Here is a 20,651-nt window from a genome sequence, read left to right as displayed (position 1 = left end):
TTGGCTTTGCTTCTGAACTCTGTGAAGTCCTGGCCACTATCTAGTGACAGAAGTTGGTCAGTGTAGGTAGTCAGGACTTCAGCTGTTACATGTACCGACCAACCTCTGCCACTAGATGGAGCCCGGTCAATCTATTCTGAAAGAACTGTATTGAGGTGGGAACTGTAATTTAAAAGAATTTAATTTTTTGTATATAGTATTTTTAATATTTAGTGGTGTATTTTTTTTGCAAGTTATTTCAGCAAGGAATGCACAGTTTTGCACATGCATGGTACAGTTGACAACTTGTGCGTTGTTTTTTCTGGGCAAGAACTGTTCGATGGAACCTATCTCTGACTTTAACATTGATTCCTATGGGAACCTATGATTCACTTAAAGTTGTTTCACTTAAAGTCACGACTTTCAGGAACCACAAATTTAAGTAGGGCTTAAGTCAATTTTTCGATGCAGTAACAAAGAAGATTGGTTAAAGTAGTGCTGTAGATACTCTATATATGTGGACTTTTAGACGGCATTCGAAAGTGCCACACAGGAGGCTTATTAACAAGATAGAAATTCATTGAGTTAAGGAGAAAATGGTGGCATGGAGATAACATTGCTCAGTGACAGAAAGCAAAGGGTGGTGGTGGATGACTGTTTTTCAGACTGGAAGTTGGTTTGTAGTGGCGTTTCCTGAGGATCACTTTTGGGTACATTGGAATGGAAAATATTTACAGCACATAAGGAGGCCATTTGGCCCATTGTGTCTATGCTAGCCAAAAAAGAGCCATCCAACCGTAATCCCACTTTCCAGCCCTTGTAGGTTATGGCACTTCAAGTGCATATCCAAGTATTTTAAATTAAGTGACAGTTTCTGCCTCTACCATCCTTTTAGGCAGTGAGTTCCAAACCCCACCATCCTCTGGTGTAAAAAATTCTCCTCAACTCCCCTGTAACCCTTCTACCAATTACTTTGCATTAGTGCCCCTTGGTTATTGACCTCCCTGCTAATGGAAATAGGTCCTTTCTATTCACTTTATCTAGATCCCTCATAATTGTATTTGCCACAACGAAATCTCCCCTCAGCCTCCCCTGTTCTAAAGAAAACAAATCCAGCCTATCCAGCCTTTTAGCTAAAATTCCCCATTCTTGGCAGCATCCTTGTAAATCTCCTCTGTGCCCTCGCTAGTGAAAACACATCCTTCTTGTTATGCAGTCACCCGAATTGCACACGGTGCTCTAGATGTGGGCTAATTAGTGATTTATATAATTTCTAGCATAACCTGCCTTCTCTTATGTTCTATGCCTCGGGTAATAAAGAAAGCATCCATATGGTGCCTTAATTACCTTATCTACCTGTCCTGCAACGTGCAGGGATCTGTGGATATGCACTCCAAGGCCCCTCTGCTCCTCCACACTTCTCAGTATCCTACCTTTTATTCGACATTGTGATGCCTTGTCTACCTTCCCCAAATGCTTTACCTCACACTTCTCTGGATTGAATTCTGTTTGCCATTTTTCTGCCCTCCTGACCAGTCCATTAACATCTTCCTGCAATCTATAGCTTCCTTTCTCACTATAGAACACACAGGCAGTTTTTGTATCATCTGAAAATCTCTTGATCATGCCCCTTAGATTTAAATCTAAATCTTTGGCAAAAACCACAAACAACAAGAGACTCAGTGACTGAGCTCTGTGGAACCCCACTGGAAATTACCTTACAGTCACAAAATCGCTGTCCATTATTGCCCATTTGCTTCCCGCTGGTGGCCAATTTTGGATCCAATTTGTCACTTGCCCTTGAGTCATGAGCTTTTTAATTTTTGACTAGTCTGTCATGTTGGACTTTGTCACAAACCTTGGGGAAATCGATGTAGACCACATCAAATGTGCCATCCTCATCAACTCTCCTTATTGCCTCCTCAAAAAATTTAATCAAGCTATTCAGACATATCCTTCCCTTAACAAATCCATGCTGATTGTCCTTGATTAATTCATGCCTTTCTAAATGACGATTTATACTGTCTCAGAAATTCTTCGAATAATTTGTCCACCACCAAGCTTCAACTGACTGGTGTGTAAACTTGGTTTTCTTTACCTCTTCCTCACTTTTTAGACAACCGCACAGCATGAACAGTTCTCCAGTCCTCTGCCACTGGGCAGAAAGGATTGGGAAATGATAGTCAGCACCACTGCTATTTATTCCCTTGCTTCTCTTGGCAGCCTGGGATGCATTTCATTCAGGTCTAGTTGTTTATCCATTTTCATGGATGCTTCCTCAGTCGTTCTTTTGCTCTTAATGTATTTTAAAACATCTTTGGGTTTTCCTTGATTTTACTTGCCAATATTTGCTTGCTCTTTGTTCCAATTTCCCATATAATTTCACACCTGCACTTTCTATACTCCTCTAGGCTTTCTGCAGTATTGAGCTCCAACATATGCTTCTCTTTCTTGCCTTATCCTACACTGTATGCTCTTTGGGGCTCTAGATTTTTCTTGTGGGAACATGTTTGTCCTGAACCCTCTCCATCTTCTTGAATGCCTCCCACTTCTCTGACTGATTTACTTTTAAGTAGCTGTTTGCAGTCCGTTTTAGAAAACACACCTCAGTCTGTAAAACTGGCCTTTCCCCAAATTAAAACATTTACACTCGGATTATTGGAGTATTGGATAAAAAAAGTTCTCCTGAATGCATTTTCAGAATCCTGTACCCTCTATGCCTTTTAAACTGATTATATTCCAGTTAATACAAAAATACCCTGTTATTACAGCCCTTTTTATTTCTGCATTCCTCAGTAATTTGCCTACAGATTTGCTCTTCATCTCTGCCTGACTATACACCTAACAACGTGATTGCCTTTCCTTTTGTTCTCAGTTCAACCTGTAGGACCTCACTTGATGCTCCTTCTAGCATATCATTCCTTCTGTTAACTTTGATTGTTTCTTCTAACCAATTTTTGCAACCCCATCCCCCGCCACCCCAATTTATCTCCCTCCCAATCCCATATGAAAACCCTGTCATCAGAATATTGAGCTACTGCCCCTGCCTTTTTGAACCATATTTCAGTAATAGCTGCGATATACTTCCAAGTGCCTACCTGTTCCCTCAACTCATCTGGCTTATTCACTAGACTCATTGCATTGAAACATTTCAATGTTGATGGTGTAGTGGTAATGTTTCTCCTCCAATAACTCAGAGACTCAGTTTAATGCTCTGGGAACATGGCTGCAAAGCCCACCATGGTAGCTGGTGGAATTTAAATTCAATTAGTTAAAAATCCTGGAATGTAAAGCTAGTCTCAGTAGTGGTGACCATGACAACTATCATTGTTGTAAAACCCATCTGGTTCACTAATGTCCTTTAAGGAAGGAAATCTGCCGTCCTTACCTGGTTTGGCCCACATGTGGCTCCAGATCCACAGCGATGTGGTTGGCTCTTAACTGCCCTTTGAAATGGCCTAAAAGCTATTCAGTTCAAGGGCAATTAGAAATGGGTAACAAATGTTGACCTTGCTAGTGACACCCACATCTCATGAAAGAATAATAAAAAAAAAGTATACATCACCAATCACTGACCAACTACCTTGTCCACTTTTGAGCCTTTGTTTCCTTGGCCGCTATTTGCACCTTTGCTCCTCTCCCTTCTGAATCAATGTTCATGTTTCCATCCTCCTGCCAAGTGAATTTAAACCCCAGCTGCATGAGTAAACTTCCCGTGAGCATATTGGTCCTGTTCCTGTTAAGGTGTAACCTTGTACAGGCCCCACCTCTCCCAGGATTGATGCCAATGCCAGTCCCAGGAATCTAAAGTCCTCCCCCAATACATCTCTGCAGCCATGGGCAGAATTTTACGAGTTGGCGAGCCCATGTAAAATGGCGACGTGCCCGCCCATCAACTCTCTTCCCCCCCCCCCCCACCGATGGGGGGAAAATTCAGCCCATGGATTCAGCTACACTGTCCTTCTATTTCTGTACTCACTGGCGTGTGACAGAGTCATCTGGAGGTTACTATCATTTGAGGTCCTACTTTTTAAATTTCTTTCTCAGTTGCCTAGAGTCTGCTGCAGATCCTCATCCCTGTTTCTAGCCTTTCTGTGACTGACTGGTACAGATATGAACCATGACCCGTGGATGTTCACCCCCCCCCACCCCACACACACACACACACACACACACACACACACACAAACACACACACACTTCAGAATGATCTTCAGCCGCACAGTGACTTCCATGACTGTCCCATCGAGGCAAAGTATCATCCTTTGATCATATCTGTGGCTGCATAAACACTTGTCTGTTCCCCTAACAATTGAATCTCTTTATCACTATTGCTTTCCTGACCTTCCATCTCATCCCTGCACACCTGAACCACCCATGGTGTTGTTGCCTTGGCTGTGGCTGCACTCCCCAGGCGACACATCTCCATCACCAGTATTCAGAACTGAATATTGGCTAGAAAGCGAGATGCAGCCAGGAAGCTTCTGCACCACCTCCTTGACTGCCTGGTCATCCATTCCTTCTCTGCCTGCACACTCTTAAACTGCGGGGTGACCATCTCCACAAATATGTGCAGCACATGTAGATCTCAGCTTGCAAATGCATCTCAGTGACCCCAGCTACAGCTCAAGCTTCGAAACCTGGAGCTTGAGCTCTGCCAGGTGACAACACTTCCTGCCCATGTGGTTGTCCAGGACAGGAGAAGCTTCCTGGAATTCCCACATGGCAAAGAATGTGCATTTGCTGGAGCTGAAGTTCCCTCATGCGTCTATTTATTGGTCGACCCTCCAAACTTACCAGAAATAGAGGTTAAGACTTAGACATAAGACAACTTAAAACTTACCAAATTTAAAGTTTACCAAACTTTGAAATATTTGTAAACTAAAATTCCTGGTTTAAGCCAGTGCCTTACTTGAGGAGAAAAAAGACGCAACGTTAACTTGAGGAAGAATCTTTTTGGATTCAGCATTAATTCTGTTTTTCTCTCCACAGATGCTGCCAGATCAGCTGAGTTTTTCCCAGCACTTTCTGTTTTTATTTCAGTGACTACATTGTTGCAGAGCACTGACTATGGAGGGAATGCTGAAATAGGTTTTCACGGAAAACAAGTAAATTAAAATTAAGGCCAGGATTTCCTGGTTGGTGGGCAAGGCCTGCTTGCCGATGCATAAAATGACATGGGACGACGTTGGCCGGAACGCCAGACATCACCCTGCCCCATTTAAATTTTCAGGTTGGCGGGGGCTCAGCCGAATCAGCTGTGCGTCCGCTGACCTGTCAATGGCCAGTTGAGGCCATTGACAAAGTCATTAAAGTAAGTAATGGACCTGCCTGTCCAACCTTAAGGTTGGTGAGCAAGCCAGGAGCCCTGGTGGGCATTGGAAAAAACATGAAACCTCAACCACGGGCAGGATGAGGTTTCATGTAGGTTTTAAAAAATGTAATTAAAGTGTATTTAAAAGTGATGGACATGTCCCAACTCACGTGACAGTGTTTTTTCTATTTTTAAGATTCTTTTATTGTGGAGCTGATCCCCCTGAGGCAACACTTAGCCTCAGGGAGATGAACGTGCTCTTGAGCGTGCGTGCGTGAAAGAGTGCACTCTCGGCTCGGGGAATTACACCCCCCCCGCCCGCACAGGGAGCGCATAGCGCCCCCTTGCGGATGTCACGCCGGGCGGGCCTTAATTGGCCCACCCACATAAAATGGCGACCCGATTGGAGGTGCATCTCTGCACGCCTGCCCTTCTGCCCTAAAAATAAATAAATATTACGCTGCCATGATTTTACAGCTTTTTCCAGTTTAAAGCAATTGATTTAGAAATGTTTTCACTGAATTAATACCTACGCAGAAGTGACTAATGAGTGTCACCAAGTTGGTGTCAGATTCAACTTAACTGTAACTATTTGCATATCTGACTGAGTGATATGAGACTCTAATAGCTCTCTTTGCTAATAATTAAACATATTAAATCTAATAAAGCAGAATAGTTGATGTACATAAAAAATACCACAATTATTTTCTATCACTTTTTAATACTTGATTGGTTACTTTCACATTTGTAAGTAGCGTATGAAAATATTCACTGGTCCTGTAATTTGTGGAGGTGTTAGATATCCAGTGGTTTTGTATTTGTCTTGATAATGTTGAAAAATATTGCTGTTCTGTGTGCTTTTGTTATGCTTAGTCTTAGGCCCGCGTTTAAACCGCAGGATCGGAACTTAGACCTGAAAAGAGTTGAATTGACGTATCCATTGTTTCATTTTCAGGTATGCAGTACCCCCAGAGCATGGGAAGAGGCTGGAACGCCTTGCACAAGGTAATAAATTTAAAACATGTTGTTAAATTTCAACTGGAATGTGTTATTTTCATCTTATTTGAAATACTCTGGTTTTAACCTTTTCATTGGCCCAGAAGTATAAATTTTGTCAGAGTCAGTTATAGGATGGGATTATCTGATTGGTCTTCTTTGTCTTTTTGATGATTTCTTATTAGTACAACTGATGCAAATCTCTTGTATTAAAGTATCAATGGTAAGAGGTAAGGTTAAATAATGGTAAGATTATTACAAACTTGTAAATTTGTTTGCATTCTCTTTGTGGAAATAAGATGCACTTGGGTTCCTAAAATACATTACACAAGTAAGTGGAGATTTTTGAAACTTTAATATTGCCCGTGCTGCAGAAGAATGGAGCACAGAGATCTGGGTGCTATGAGTGCTACATTTTCCATTTTTATTTTACAATATGCTTAATTGGCCTGTTGGAAGTCCAGTAGGATAGTGGACAATCTTATGTGCTTCCTTCATTGGCATCTATTTTGATGCATGAAAATTTGGGGCCTAGGTTTCATTGTAAGTAGAACTTTATCTGATGGGTACTTTATAAATGTAGGCACAGAACATGGACTTAACATTGCTTTAGGATTGGCCTAAGGCATTATGCCATAGTTGAAAGTCTGTCAAAGAATATATCTGCTTTTGCTAATCAGACATCTTTCAAAGTTTGAGTATTTAAAAAAAGAGTGCTGCGAGTAGAGATATGAGACTACGCTTAACTAAATTTGTTCAAAATTGCAGCTGGCATTTAAAAGACAAAATAGTTGTTTGGTAGTGCAGAACTTGAGTATCACTGAAAAAAGAAACATTTGAAGCTTTTCGTCTTGTCACCAGGACATTTTGCAAGAATTTCAATACAAGGGGAAACCAGAGTCCACTTGCCAACCAATCAGCACTTTTCTCATCCAGTATAAATTATTGTTTTCCCCTTATGTTGGCATTCTTGTGAAGTGCCCTGATGAGTGCAAGGGGAAAGCATGCCCCCTTCTCTCAGCAATACAAAAGAAAAACTGCTGGCTAACTTTGTAAAACTGAAAATCATGTAAATTTGACATTTATTGAGGGCATTGCTGGCTTTTAGACTAATAATAAAATCTAAACTCTGGAACAGAGCTTTTATTTCCTACTCCAACTTAAAGTCGCTATGTATTTTAGCTCATTGGAACAAGAAAGAAAGACTTGCACATTAAAGCACTTTCAAGACCTGAGGATGTCCTAAAGCACTTCACAGCTAATTAAGTACTTGCTGAGGTGTGACAATTGTAATGTAGGAAACACGGCAGCCAATTAGCAATGATGTAATGGCCAGATAATTTGTTTTATGTTTTGATTGATGGATGAATAAGGGCCAGGATACTTGGAGAATTTCCCCTGTTCTTTGTCAAAATAGTTGCCATTGGATCGTTTGTCTGCATGTGAGAAGGCAGATGGGGTTTTGGTTTAATGACTCATCAGAACGATATGCCGTCACAGCAACAATGTAGTGCTCCCTCAGACTGCGCTGGAGTGACAGCCTAAATTACGTGCTCAAGTCTCTGCACTGGAATTTGAACCCACTACCTTCTGGCTCAGATGAGAGTGCTACCTCTGAGTCACAGCTGACATCTTTGGGGAAAAAAATCAACTGGCAGTGCTTTGGCTTGTTCCTGCCTAGTTCAATGATCATATCAGGAATTTGTCTCATCAATGCAATTGTGCGCACGTGGAAGTGTGCATTAACATTCAAATTATTTCTCTAACAGTGAGCTTATTTCAAAACTTCATTACAGCAGGCAGAGTATTCTTCTTCCCTGCATGGATTATGAATAAATATAAATATTTTACACTCCTGCCCTTAGATAGTTTTTCAAATAAATTGTTTCTAGACTCCTTAAACAAACTGTGCAAGTGTGCATGGCTCATATTGCTGTCTTTGAGTCAGAAGGTCATGAGTTCAAACTGTGTTTTTGAGACATTTAAGTGCCTAATCCATATAGGTAGTATGTGCAATAGTGTAAGAGGTCCGTACTGTCAGAGGTTGACGTATTGGTTGAATCGTGAAAGATGAAGCCCTTTCTGTTCTCTCCAGGGGAGTGTGGAATTATTCTAAGAGCAGGGGATTTCTCCTGGTATCTTAGCCAATACCTATTTCTCAACTGCCATCTCATTGCTTTTGGAATCTTGCTGTGCACAAATTGTCTGTTTTTTTTCTACGATACAACATTTCCCACGCTTCGAAAGTACTTCAGTGACTATGAAGTACTTTGAGACATCCTGAGGATGTAGAAGTTACACAATGCAAGTTTGTTCTTTGTTTTATAGAAATGCATGTGTGCATTTTTGTGTATGGTACACATGTGCAGACACTTAAACAGTAAGTCCAAAGGTACAGTATTGTTTTATCATACTTGTGTCACACGTTGTCTAATGTAAACTGTTTGTTAAACTTGGTGGGAGGGAGTGGGAGAAATATATCGAAAAATGTTACTTCTAATATGGAGAAACAGAAACAGAAAGGGCCAGACTGCAAAGTCTCTTCAACCTGTGTGTGATCTCATTGAATGTTTATTTTATGTTTTGACTCTGTAGCCTTAAAGGTCCTTAATCCTTACTTTAAAAACAGTATAATATATTTTGTAATTAATTGGATGAGAATCAGGTGGGTTGTACAAGAGGTAGGTGATCTGTTCACTGCGATTACTATCCAGGCTGTGAATTAGAAATTTATCCTAATTTTGTTATACATGCTTTACTATTTGGACCTTGATAAAACAGCGCATCTTCTGACTTTGTGTGATCAGAGGCATAGGAGCTTTACTGCACTATATAAAAAAATGTGTAGTTTGCATTTCTTCTCTTTCATACTTAGTGTGACAGTCAAATTTCTATTTCACTCTTTTGGTTTAAAAACATGTATAAAGGAGCAGAAGCTGTCATTTACAGTGGTTGGAGAAATACTCCAGAGTCAGAATTCTGTAGCCTCCCAATTGATTTTAATAAAATTACTTTTCTGCACAAATAAAAATAAAGCTAGGATTCTGACTAATAGCCTCAAGAATAATTAAACTTTTAATGATAATTTTATAATTTACCAACTAATATTTATGTCAAAATGATATAAACTACTAGATCAAAATGGCAAATCGTGGAAATTCTTGATAACTTTGAATCATCTCCTTATATTTGGGGGAGGTAGTGGCATAGTGGTAATGTCACTGGGTTTAAATTCTGTCACGGCAGTGGTGGAATTTGAATTCAGTTAATAAATCTGGAATAGAAAGCTAGTCTAAATAATTGTGACTATGAATCTATCATTGATTGTTGTAAAAACCCATCTGGTTGACTAATGTCCTCTCGGGAAGGAAATCTGCCATCCTTACCTCATCTGGCCTACATGTGACTGCAGACCCACAGCAATGAGGTTGGCTCTTAACTGTCCTCTGAAATGACCTAGCAAGGTCAGTTTAAGGGCAGTTAGTGATCGACAACAAATGCTATTTGACACCCACATCCCATGAAAGAATAAAGAAAAAAATTTATTGAATTTTGCGTGGCAGATGTGCGATGTGAGATTCTTTTTGTGACCTCAATTTGGATAGAAGTATAGGAATGTATAAAGTAGGCGCAAGAGGAGGCCATTTTGCCTTTCAAGTCTGCTCCGCCATTCAGTACGATCATGGCTGATCTACCTCAGTTCTACCTTCTTGCACTGTCCCATATCCCTTAATTCCCTTAGTCCCTAGTCTTCCGATGTAGAGTTCCAAAGATCCACAGCCCTTTGAGTGAAGACATTTCTCCTCATCTCAGTCCTAAATGGCTGGCCTCTAGTTCTAGACTCCCCATGTATCTCAGGAAACAGCCTAGTGTTGCACTGTCTCAAAAGCTGGTATATCTTTCCTTGAGTAAGGAGACCAAAACTGTACATGGTATTCCAGGTGTGGTCCCACAAGGCCCTATACAAATGCAGTGGAATTTCTTCACTCTTATTCTCCAGGACCTTAAGAATAGACTCTGGACACCTGCCAGTGACCCCATTTGTTTCCATTGAGGATGGCATTTCATACTGGCCTTGGACCTGTCAGAAAGCCCTTTTTATTGGCTACCTATGAAGCAGTGTCTAACTGGGCAGTGTTTTTCTTCTGGCTTTGGATGACTCTGAGACTTGTTCTGCTCTCTAACTTTCACCATGGAACATCTGTGAAGAGAGGCACAGGTCAGTTTTTGTGATGTTGCTTGAGGGATAAATATTAGCCAGGGCACAGGGGATAACTCCTCTACTCATCTTTAAAATAGAAAGCTCAGATCTTTTATGTCCATCTGAGATGGCAGATGGGGCCTCGGTTTTAACGTCTCACCTGAAAGCTGGCACTGCCAACAGTGCAGCACTCCCTTGGTACTGCACAGGAATGTCAGTCTTGATTTTTGTGCTCAAGTCTCGGAGAGGGAGTTGAACTCAGAACCTTGTCACTCAGCCAAGAGTGCAGCCAACTGAGCTATGGCTGGTGGGTATCAAATGCTTGGATACGTTGTTTTAAGAAACATTGTGGAAAGGATTGGATACTTGACCATTTCAATAGAGCTAATGGAGGTAAAAATCTATTTGAAATGCGTAGTTTTAAAAAAGAGCAAAAATAAAACAAAACAACTTCAAAGATTGTTAAAAGTAGCTACGTATAAAAATTGTTTTTTGACTTCCCTTTCCACATACAGTAGCCGCATGTTCCCTTTGTGATGGGAAGGACTGCTTAGTTATTTTGGTGAACTTGTAAGATAAAATGAATTACCCTATTGTAATATAAACAACTTAATTGTAAAATATTTGTCATTTACAGGTTTCTTTCCAAGTAGCTCCCAGGGATGTGATGCTTTCTTACGTCACAAGATGACCCTTATCTCTCCTTCCATACTAAAGAAGTATGGGATTCCTTTTGACAAGGTATTAAACATATATTTAAAAAAATAAATCCATATAAAATGATTGTATTTCATGGGGCCTACCTACCCCCATAATCCTGGAATTATTCTGTTGTGAAGTGTATTTATGTATAAAATGCATGATCTTTTAAGATGACGTCACTTTTATTAGATAGTATTATTCTTTGACTATTTTTTGCTATGTTCTTTTGAAAAAGTATATGTTAAGTAATACTTTGGTTTGTGTCCAATTTTTTTTCAATTGAGTTTAGAAGGTTGTTTTGAGTGTGTTATCTTTCAGATAGCATATTTTGGAAGATGTTACACAAAGTAATTCTCAGATTTTAACCAAAAATCTGCTGTTTGGTTTTGATCACAGGCAATTTTATAGAACTTTCCTTGCCTTCATGTTTATCATAAGCAAGATGGTTTACTTTCTCAAAAGGTTAGTATGCGGGTACAGCAGGTAATTAGGAAAGCTAATAGAATGTTATAATTTATTGTGAGGGTTTTTGATTACAAAAAGTAGGGAGGTTATGTTTCAGTTGTACAGGGCATTAGTGAGACCACATCTGGAGTATTGTGTACAGTACTGGTCTCCTTATTTTAAGAAAGATGTAAATGGGTTAGAAGCAGTTCAGAGAAGGTTTTCTAGATTAATGCCAAGAATGGGTAGGTTGTTTTTTGAGGAAAGGCTGGACAGGTTAGGCTTGTATCCACTGGAATTTATTAGAGTAAGAGGCGACTAGATTGAAACCTTTAAGCTCCTGCAGGTCTTGACAAAGGTGGATGTGGAGAGGATATTTCCTCTTGTGGAAGAATCTAGAACTAGGGGGTCACTGTTTAAAATTATGGGGTAGCTCATTTAAGACCGATCAGGAGAAATTTTTTCTCTGAGGGTTGTGAGCCTTTGGAACTCTTTTCCTGAAAAGGCAGTGGAAGCAGAGTCTTTGTTTTTAAAGCAGAACTGGATAGATTCTTGATTAACGATGGGGTAAAAGGTTGTTGGGTGGTAGGCAGGAACGTGGGGTTGAGGTGACATTCGGACCAGCCATGATATTGAATAGCAGAGCAGGCTCAAGGGGCCGAGTAACTCCTAATTTGTATGCTCATATGCTCGAGGATTTGGGAATTATCCTATATAAATGTGGGATAGCAAATTTTTTAAAAAAAGTTTAATTATGAACTGTTAAAAATGTGCTATTCTTCATTTGGTGATGTTAATGCATAGGAAATTCTTTGTAAATTTAAATAGACTTAACAAATGTTAAATGTTTTAACAGAAATATAATTAACAGTATTTTTTGAGTTTGATTCTCAAATTGGAGTAATGATTTTGAATCTTAATTCCTTTTGTTAACTATATTCAAGTTTCCTATGGGGATATGGCTGAGCTTTCCAGTCTCAAACAGAAAATTTCAACAGGAATGGGGTGTGCAACAGGAACAATTTCTTTAAAATGTTCTTTCAGATTTTTTTTTACTTTGTTTACTTGTCTAATTTTCTCCCCCTGTGATTTAACTCCAAAACTGACGAACAATTAAAGCTTGATTTCTTTTTTGAATTCTTCAGAATAAATGGATTACATGTCTGATCCCAAATAGTTACATCAATAAGTAATATCAAAACTTGTGGATGTGCAGCCATCGACTTTTGCATATTAACCTGCAAGAGCAGGTTTCAAATTATTGAAATACTGCTGATCTAAATATTTGATAGCAATGAATCCAGAACTTGTGTGTCACTTTATGCAAATGTTGATATAGTTTCAGGCTTTCATAAGTGTTTATTTCGTGTCAATCTTGTCAATTTGGAAATTTACTAAATAATTTTATCCTTGTTCAATTTATGGTTGAATCTAGCAGATAAAGAATATCAAATTAAATGAATATAATTTGTCTTTTCAAATTACGCAGGAAATTTGTTATGAGTAACATACCTGAATTTAGGATGGGTTGCATAGAAGATTATTGCACAGATAATGTGTATCGTCTTTCCTCTTTTGTCCCATTTGTACTGCATGTTTGGCATCTGTGCAATTGGTAGTTTTTCTGTTGATAGGCTGCCTGTTATACTGCACTTAACTCGCTAATGATTGGAAAGATTTGAGCTCTTTACTAACTTCAGAATCCCTGCTCAGTAAGTGTAGATGTACTTTCCTCTCTTTTGACTGTGTGAAGAGGTGTTACAATCAGCTTAAACAACTAAATTTTCAAGTTTGTGAAGGAAATTACAAAGTAGATGCAGGCATGTTTATCCATTTTGCTGAATGATTCAGGGGGCTAGAATTAACTAAATAGATAAGCCTTTATCACTTGAAGAGTGATGAATTTGTGGACAACTCTTTCTCTGGTACATCGATGATTACTTCGGTGCTGCTTCGTGCTCTCGTCGGGACTTGGAAAAATTTATTAATTTTGCTTCCAATCTCCACCCCTCCATCATTTTCACGTGGTCCATCTCTGACATTTCCCTTCCCTTCCTTGACCTCTCTGTCTCAATCTCTGGTGATAGACTGTCCACCAATATCCATTACAAGCCTACCGACTCCCACAGCTACCTTGACTACAGCTCCTCACACCCCGCTTCCTGTAAGGACTCCTTCCCATTCTCTCAGTTCCTTCGCCTCCGTCGCATCTGTTCCGATGATGCTACCTTCAAAAACAGTTCCTCTGATATGTCCTCCTTCTTCCTTAACCGAGGTTTTCCACCCACGGTCGTTGACAGGGCCCTCAACCGTGTCAGGCCCATCTCCCGCGCATCCGCCCTCACGCCTTCTCCTCCCTCCCAGAAACATGATAGGGTCCCCCTTGTCCTCACTTATCACCCCACCAGCCTCCGCATTCAAAGGATCATCCTCCGCCATTTCCGCCAACTCCAGCATGATGCCACTACCAAACACATCTTCCCTTCACCCCCACTGTCGGCATTCCTTAGGGATCGTTCCCTCCGGGACACCCTGGTCCACTCCTCCATCACCCCCTACTCCCCAACCCCCACCTATGGCACCACCCCATGCCCACGCAAAAGATGTAACACCTGCCCCTTCACTTCCTCTCTCCTCACCGTCCAAGGGCCCAAACACTCCTTTCAAGTGAAGCAACATTTCACTTGCATTTCCCCCAACTTAGTCTACTGCATTCGTTGCTCCCAATGCAGTCTGCTCTACATTGGAGAGACCAAACGTAAACTGGGCGACCGCTTTGCAGAACACCTGCGGTCTGTCCGCAAGAATGACCCAAACCTCCCTGTCGCTTGCCATTTCAACACTCCACCCTGCTCTCTTGCCCACATGTCTGTCCTTGGCTTGCTGCATTGTTCCAGTGAAGCCCAACGCAAACTGGAGGAACAACACCTCATCTTCCGACTGGGCACTTTACAGCCTTCCGGACTGAATATCGAATTCAACAACTTTAGGTCTTGACCTCCCTCCTCCATCCCCACCCCCTTTCTGTTTCTTCCCCCTTCCTTTTGTTTTTTTTTCCAATAAATTATATTGATTTTTCTTTTTCCCACCTATTTCCATTATTTTTAAATATTTTCAAATCTTTTATGCTCCCCCCACTCCCACTAGAGCTATACCTTGAGTGGCCTACCATCCATTCTTAATTAGCACATTCGTTTAGATAATATCACCAACTTCGACACCTATGTGTTCTTTTGTGCTGTTGTCCCTACAACCACACCACCCCCCTCCACTTCTCTCCCCCCACCCAAACCCTGCACCCCCCCCCCCACCTTAAACCAGCTTATATTTCACCCCTTCCTTATTCACCTAGTTCTGTCGAAGGGTCATGAGGACTCGAAACGTCAACTCTTTTCTTCTCCGCTGATGCTGCCAGACCTGCTGAGTTTTTCCAGGTAATTCTGTTTTTGTTATGGATTTGTGGAGTTTGTTACCAGGGAAGACCATTAAGGTGGGCAATGTAGATGGATGCAATAGGTAATGACGTTGGTTTCTGGAGAGAGAAGGATTTGACGGATATAGTGAGAAGGCAAGTGGAAGTAACAAAAACAAAAATAGCTGGAAAAACTCAGCAGGTCTGACAACATCTGCGGAGAGAAACACAGTTAACGTTTCGAGTCTGTATGACTCTTTAATAGATGAAAAGTCATACAGACTCGAAACGTTAACTGTGTTCCTCTCCACAGATGCTGTCAGACCTGCTGAGTTTTTCCAGCTATTTTTGTTTTTGTTTCAGATTTCCAGCATCCGCAGTATTTTGCTTTTATATTAGGCAAGTGGAAGTACTTGAATTCCATTGTAAAGCAAAAGGCTTTTTAAACCTACCTGCCTTTGTTACTGCATTGCTTGATACATTACAGTGCAGTATAACTGAAACTTTTAAAACAATCATAATCACAGATGCTGCTAAAACTTATTTTGAGAGAAGAAAAGAGCAGGAGGCGGCGAAATACATCAAAATTGAATTAAAATATCATTTCAAGTGCTAAAAAGAAGAAACTATGTTCCCACTTGCATTCCCGAGTAACAAGGCAATGAGAACAGGAACTGAAAATAAACTTGTGAGCTGTAGGTTCTTGTGACACTGAAACAGAAATGTGTTGAACACTGATAAGTTAACCAATAAGGGATAGGTGACATCTGAGCTGTTGCCTACCAGTAACATTTGTAAAACTAAACAGTGGTGTAGACATTGAGAGATTCTGGCATCCAAGAGTGCAATTACTTCTTTAAGTACATTTGATACCCTGCAACTCTCTAATCATAAATCTTTGAACATGCCCTTTCTGGAATGTTCAATGTAGTTGCTTAAAATATATAGCTCCATCAACAGTAGCAACATTGAGAAATATTATAACTTTAACAACCTGTCTTTATCCACGTTTTCATTCAAAAGAATCTTTAGTAGGGATAGTCTTTTGGAGAGAGATTTTGATGCAGCAGATTTTTCAGACCACAATCAGATGTTTTAAAAAACACATTAGCACGTGGATGTACTCCAAATACAAGGAAAATTACTGTAACCTGCCGATACAAGACTTGTCACATATATTACATCATGAATATTGTAGCCTTCCAAGCGGAATGGGTTTGGCATTTGTATTTTAATGCATTAATTTTTTTTTTCTGTATCAACTGTATTTAATGGGGAGGCGATGGCGTAATGGTATTGTCGCTGGGCTAGTGATCCAGAGACCCAGGGTAATGCTCTGGGGACCCGGGTTTGAATTCCACCATGGCAGATTGTGGAATTTCAATTCCATAAAAATCTGGAATTAAAAGTCTAATGCTGACCATAAAACCATTGTTGATTGTTGTAAAAACCCATCTTGTTCACTAATGTCCTTCAGGGAAGGAAATCCATCACTCTTATCTGGTCTGGCCTACATGTGACTCCAATGTGATTGACTCTTAAATGCCCTCTTAAATGCTGAGCAAGCTAATCAGTTGTAACAAAACCACTGCAAAGTCACAAAAAAGGAATGAAACCGGACGGACCACCTGGCATCGACCTAGGCACCGGAAATGACAAAGGCAATCTCAGCCCTGTCCTGCAAAGTCCTCCTTAAAAACATCTGGGGGCTAGTGCCAAAATTGAGAGAGCTGTCTCACAGACTAGTCAAGCAACAGCCTGACATAGTCTTCCTCAAGGAATCATACCTTACAGATAATGTCCCAGAAAGCACCATCACCATCCCTGGGTATGTCCTGGCCCACTGGCAGGACAGACCCAGCAGTGGTGGTGGTATAGTGGTCTGCAGTTGGGAGGGAGTTGCCCTGGGTGTCCTCAACATCGACTCTGGACCCCATGAAGTCTCACTGCATCAGGTCAAACATGGGCAAGGAAACCTCCTGCTAATTACCATGTACTGCCCTCCTTCAGCTGTTGAATCAGTGCTCCTCCATGGAGGAAGCACTGAGGGTGGCAAGAGTGCAGAATATACTCTGGGTGGGGGACTTCAATGTCCACCACCAAGAGTTGCTCGGTAGCACTACGACTGACTGAGCCCTAGAGGACATAACTGCTAGACTGGGTCTGCGGCAAGTGGTGAGGGAACCAACAAGAGAGAAAAACATACTTGACCTCATCCTCATCAACCTCCCTGCCGCAGATGCATGACAGTATCAGTAGGAGTGACCACCGCACAGTTGTTGTGGAGATGAAGTCTCGGCTTCACATTGAGGATTCCCTCCATCCTGTTATGTGGCACTACCATCGTGCTAAATGGGATAGATTTTGAACAGATCTAGTAACTCAAGACTGGGCATCCATGAGGCGCTGTGGGCCATCAGCAGCAGAATTGTACTCAAACACAATCAGTAACCTCATGGCCAAGCAGATCCACTCTACCAATACCATCAAGCCAGGGGATCAACCCTGGTTCAATGAAGAGGAGGGCATGCCAGGAGCAGCACCAGGCATACCTAAAATGAGGTGTCAACCTGTTGAAGCTATAACACAGGACTATTTGCCGGCCAAACAGCATAAGCAGCATGTGATAGACAGGGCTAAGCGATTCGACAAAGAAAGGATCAGATCTAAGCTCTGCAGTCCTGCCATATCCAGTTGTGAATGGTGGTGGACAATTAAACAACTCACTGGAGGAGGTGGCTCCACAAAGATCCCCATCCTCAATCATGGAGGAGTGCAGCACATCAGTGCAAAAGATAAGGCTGAAGCATTTGCAAGAATCTTCAGCCAGAAATGCCGAGTGGATGATCTATCTCTGCCTCCTCCAGAGGTCCCCAGCATCACAGATGCCAGTCTTCAGCCAATTTGATTCACTGCACATGATATCAAGAAATGGCTGAAGGCACTGGATATTGCAAAGGCTATGGGCCCTGACAATATTCCGGGAATAGTACTGAAGACTTATGTTCCAGAATTTGCCATGCCCCTAGCCAAGCTATTCCAGTCCAGCTAAAACACTGGCATCTACTGACTATGTGGAAAAAAGCTCATCCTGTACACAAAAAGCAGGACAGACCCAACCCGGCCAGTTACCACCCCATCAGTCTACTGTCCATCATCGGTAATGTAATGGAAGGGGTTGTCAACAGTGCTATCAAGCAGCACTTGCTTAGCAATAACCTGCTCACTGACACCCAGTTTGGGTTCCGCCAGGGCCACTCAGCTCCTGACCTTATTACATCCTTGGTTCAAACATGGACAAAAGAGCTGAACTCCTGAGGTGAGGTGAGAGTGACTACCCTTGACATCAGGGCAGCATTTGACTGAGTGTGGTATCAAGGAGCCCAGGCAAAACTGGAGCCAATGGGAATCAGGAGTAAAACTCTTCGCTGCTTGGAGTTATACCTAGCAGAAAGAGAGATGTTGGAGGTCATTCACCTCTGCTCCAGGACATCACTGCAGGAGTTCCTCAGGGTAGTGGCCTTGGCCCAACCATCTTCAGCTGCTTCAACAATGACCTTCCTTCCATCATAAGGTCAGAAATGGGGATATTCGCTGATGATTGCACAATCTTCAGCACCATTTGCGATGACTCAGATGCTGAAGCATTCCATGTCCAAATGCAGCAAGATCTGGACAATATCCAGGCTTGGGCTGCCAAGTGGCAAGTAACATTTGTACCAACCAAGTGCCAGGCAATGACCATCTCCAACAAGAGAGAATCCAACCATTGCCCCTTGAAGCTCAATGACATTACTGTAATTGAATCTCCCACTATTAACACCCCGGGGGTTACCATTGACCAGAAACTGAACTGGACTAACTGTATAAATACTATGGCTTCAAGAGCAGGTCAGAGGCTAGGAATAGCGCGATGAGTAACCACCTCCTGACTCCCCAACGCCTGCCTGTCCACCATCTGCAAGGCACAAGTCAGGAGTGTGATGGAATACTCTCCACTCACCTGTATGAGTGCAGCTCCCACAACACTCAAGAAGCTTGACACCATCCTGGACAAAACAGCCCACTAGATTGGCACCACATCCACAAACATTCACTCCCTCTACCACCGATCCACTGTAGCAGCAGTGTGTACCATCTGCAAGATGCACTGCAGGAATTCACCAAGGCTCCTTCAGCAGCACCTTCCAATCCCATGCCCACTACCATCTAGGAGGACAAGGGCAGCAGATAGATAGGAAAACCACCACCAGGAAGTTCTACTTCAAGTCACTCATCATCCTGATTTGGAAATATATCGCCATTCCTTCACAGTCGCTGGGTCAAAATCCTGGAACTCTCTTCCTAACAGCCCTGTGGGTGTACCCACGCCACATGGACAGCACCACCTTCTCAAGGGCAATTAGGGGTGGGCAATAAATGCTGGCCCAGCCAGCGAAGCCCACATCCCATGAATGAATTTTAAAAAATCAACTGTAGACCCTTTGAATTCAGTCCTTTGGTTTAACAGCCCAATCTCGCTGGTTTGGTTTGCTTCTCTCTGCTCATTAAGTGTGGAAATGAGCATTTGTTATGGAAATAAAATTATTCACATGTCAGGAAATTCATATTATTCCTGGTATTCTTAACAGCAACTAAAACAACTCGTTTATGATGCAGAAATAAAACATCCTAGAGTGCTTCAGAGGAACATTATGTTAGGACACCGAACTACATCATGAAATAGTGGGTCGGATGCTTGGTCAAAACGTTATGTCTTAAGGAATCTCTTAAAGGAAGAAAGTCAGGGAGAGGGGCGGAGAAGCGAGGGGAGGAAATTCTGGAGTTTAGAGTTGAAACAACTGCAAACACAGCCACCAACAGTGGAGCAGTTAAAATCGTGGATGCTCAAGAGGCCAGAATTAGATTGTGCAGATATCTCCTGAGGGTTGTGTTGACCTGGAGGAGATTACAGAGATAGAAAGGGCAAGACAATTGAGCAATATGAAACCAGCATCAGAATTTTAAAATTAAGACATTGCTTGACTAGGAGCCAATGTAGGTCAGCTGGCAGAGGGGTGATAGGTGAATGGCACTTGATGCAAGTTAAGGCATGGACAACAGAGTTTTTAATGTCCAATTTTATGGAGGGTTCAATGTGGGAGACTAGACAGGAATGTGTTGGAACAGTTGAGTCTGAAATATAGCTAAAATATATTCTGGTTTAAACTCAACTAAAATATTGCTGAAAAAGACATGCTGTCAAAGCTTTTCGTCTTGCACTCATCAGGATAGATGCACAAATATCAAAGCGCAAGGGGAACAATTTTCAAGATATTCTGACCACAGCCAGATATTATTTAATTATCTGCACATTAGCCTTGGTGTTTTTATATTCTTCAAGTGCATATTTTCACTGTTACCAGAGAATAATGAATGGATGAATTATGTGGAAGTAGAAAACAAAACAACCAGGAGATTAACATATTTTGGTTGTAACTTGGTGGTAGAAAACTTGAGTATTGCTTAAAAAAAAGTGCTGCCAAAGATTTTCGTCTTGAGCTCATCAGACAGCTTCAAGAATACAAAATCTCAAAGGGAACAACAATTTATATTGCAAGAGA

General features: G+C 41.5%; 1 protein-coding gene across 6 annotated transcripts in view; it reads left to right on the top strand.

Annotated features, from left to right (window-relative positions):
* LOC121276875 (lysine-specific demethylase 4C-like) overlaps window positions 1-20,651 on the top strand; it is a 458,082-nt gene that overhangs the window by 81,396 nt on the left and 356,035 nt on the right. For all 6 annotated transcript variants that reach the window (XM_041185473.1, XM_041185475.1, XM_041185474.1 and 3 more), the window contains exons 6-7: window positions 6,249-6,298; window positions 11,128-11,231. In XM_041185473.1, the coding sequence (XP_041041407.1) occupies window positions 6,249-6,298; window positions 11,128-11,231 (154 nt within the window). The remainder of the gene's footprint in view (window positions 1-6,248; window positions 6,299-11,127; window positions 11,232-20,651) is intronic.

This window comes from Carcharodon carcharias, chromosome 4, assembly GCF_017639515.1.
Source record: "Carcharodon carcharias isolate sCarCar2 chromosome 4, sCarCar2.pri, whole genome shotgun sequence".
Classification (NCBI taxonomy): domain Eukaryota; kingdom Metazoa; phylum Chordata; class Chondrichthyes; order Lamniformes; family Lamnidae; genus Carcharodon; species Carcharodon carcharias.
The sequence above is the reverse complement of the archived record's forward strand: the minus strand, read 5'-3'. Positions and strand labels throughout refer to the sequence as shown.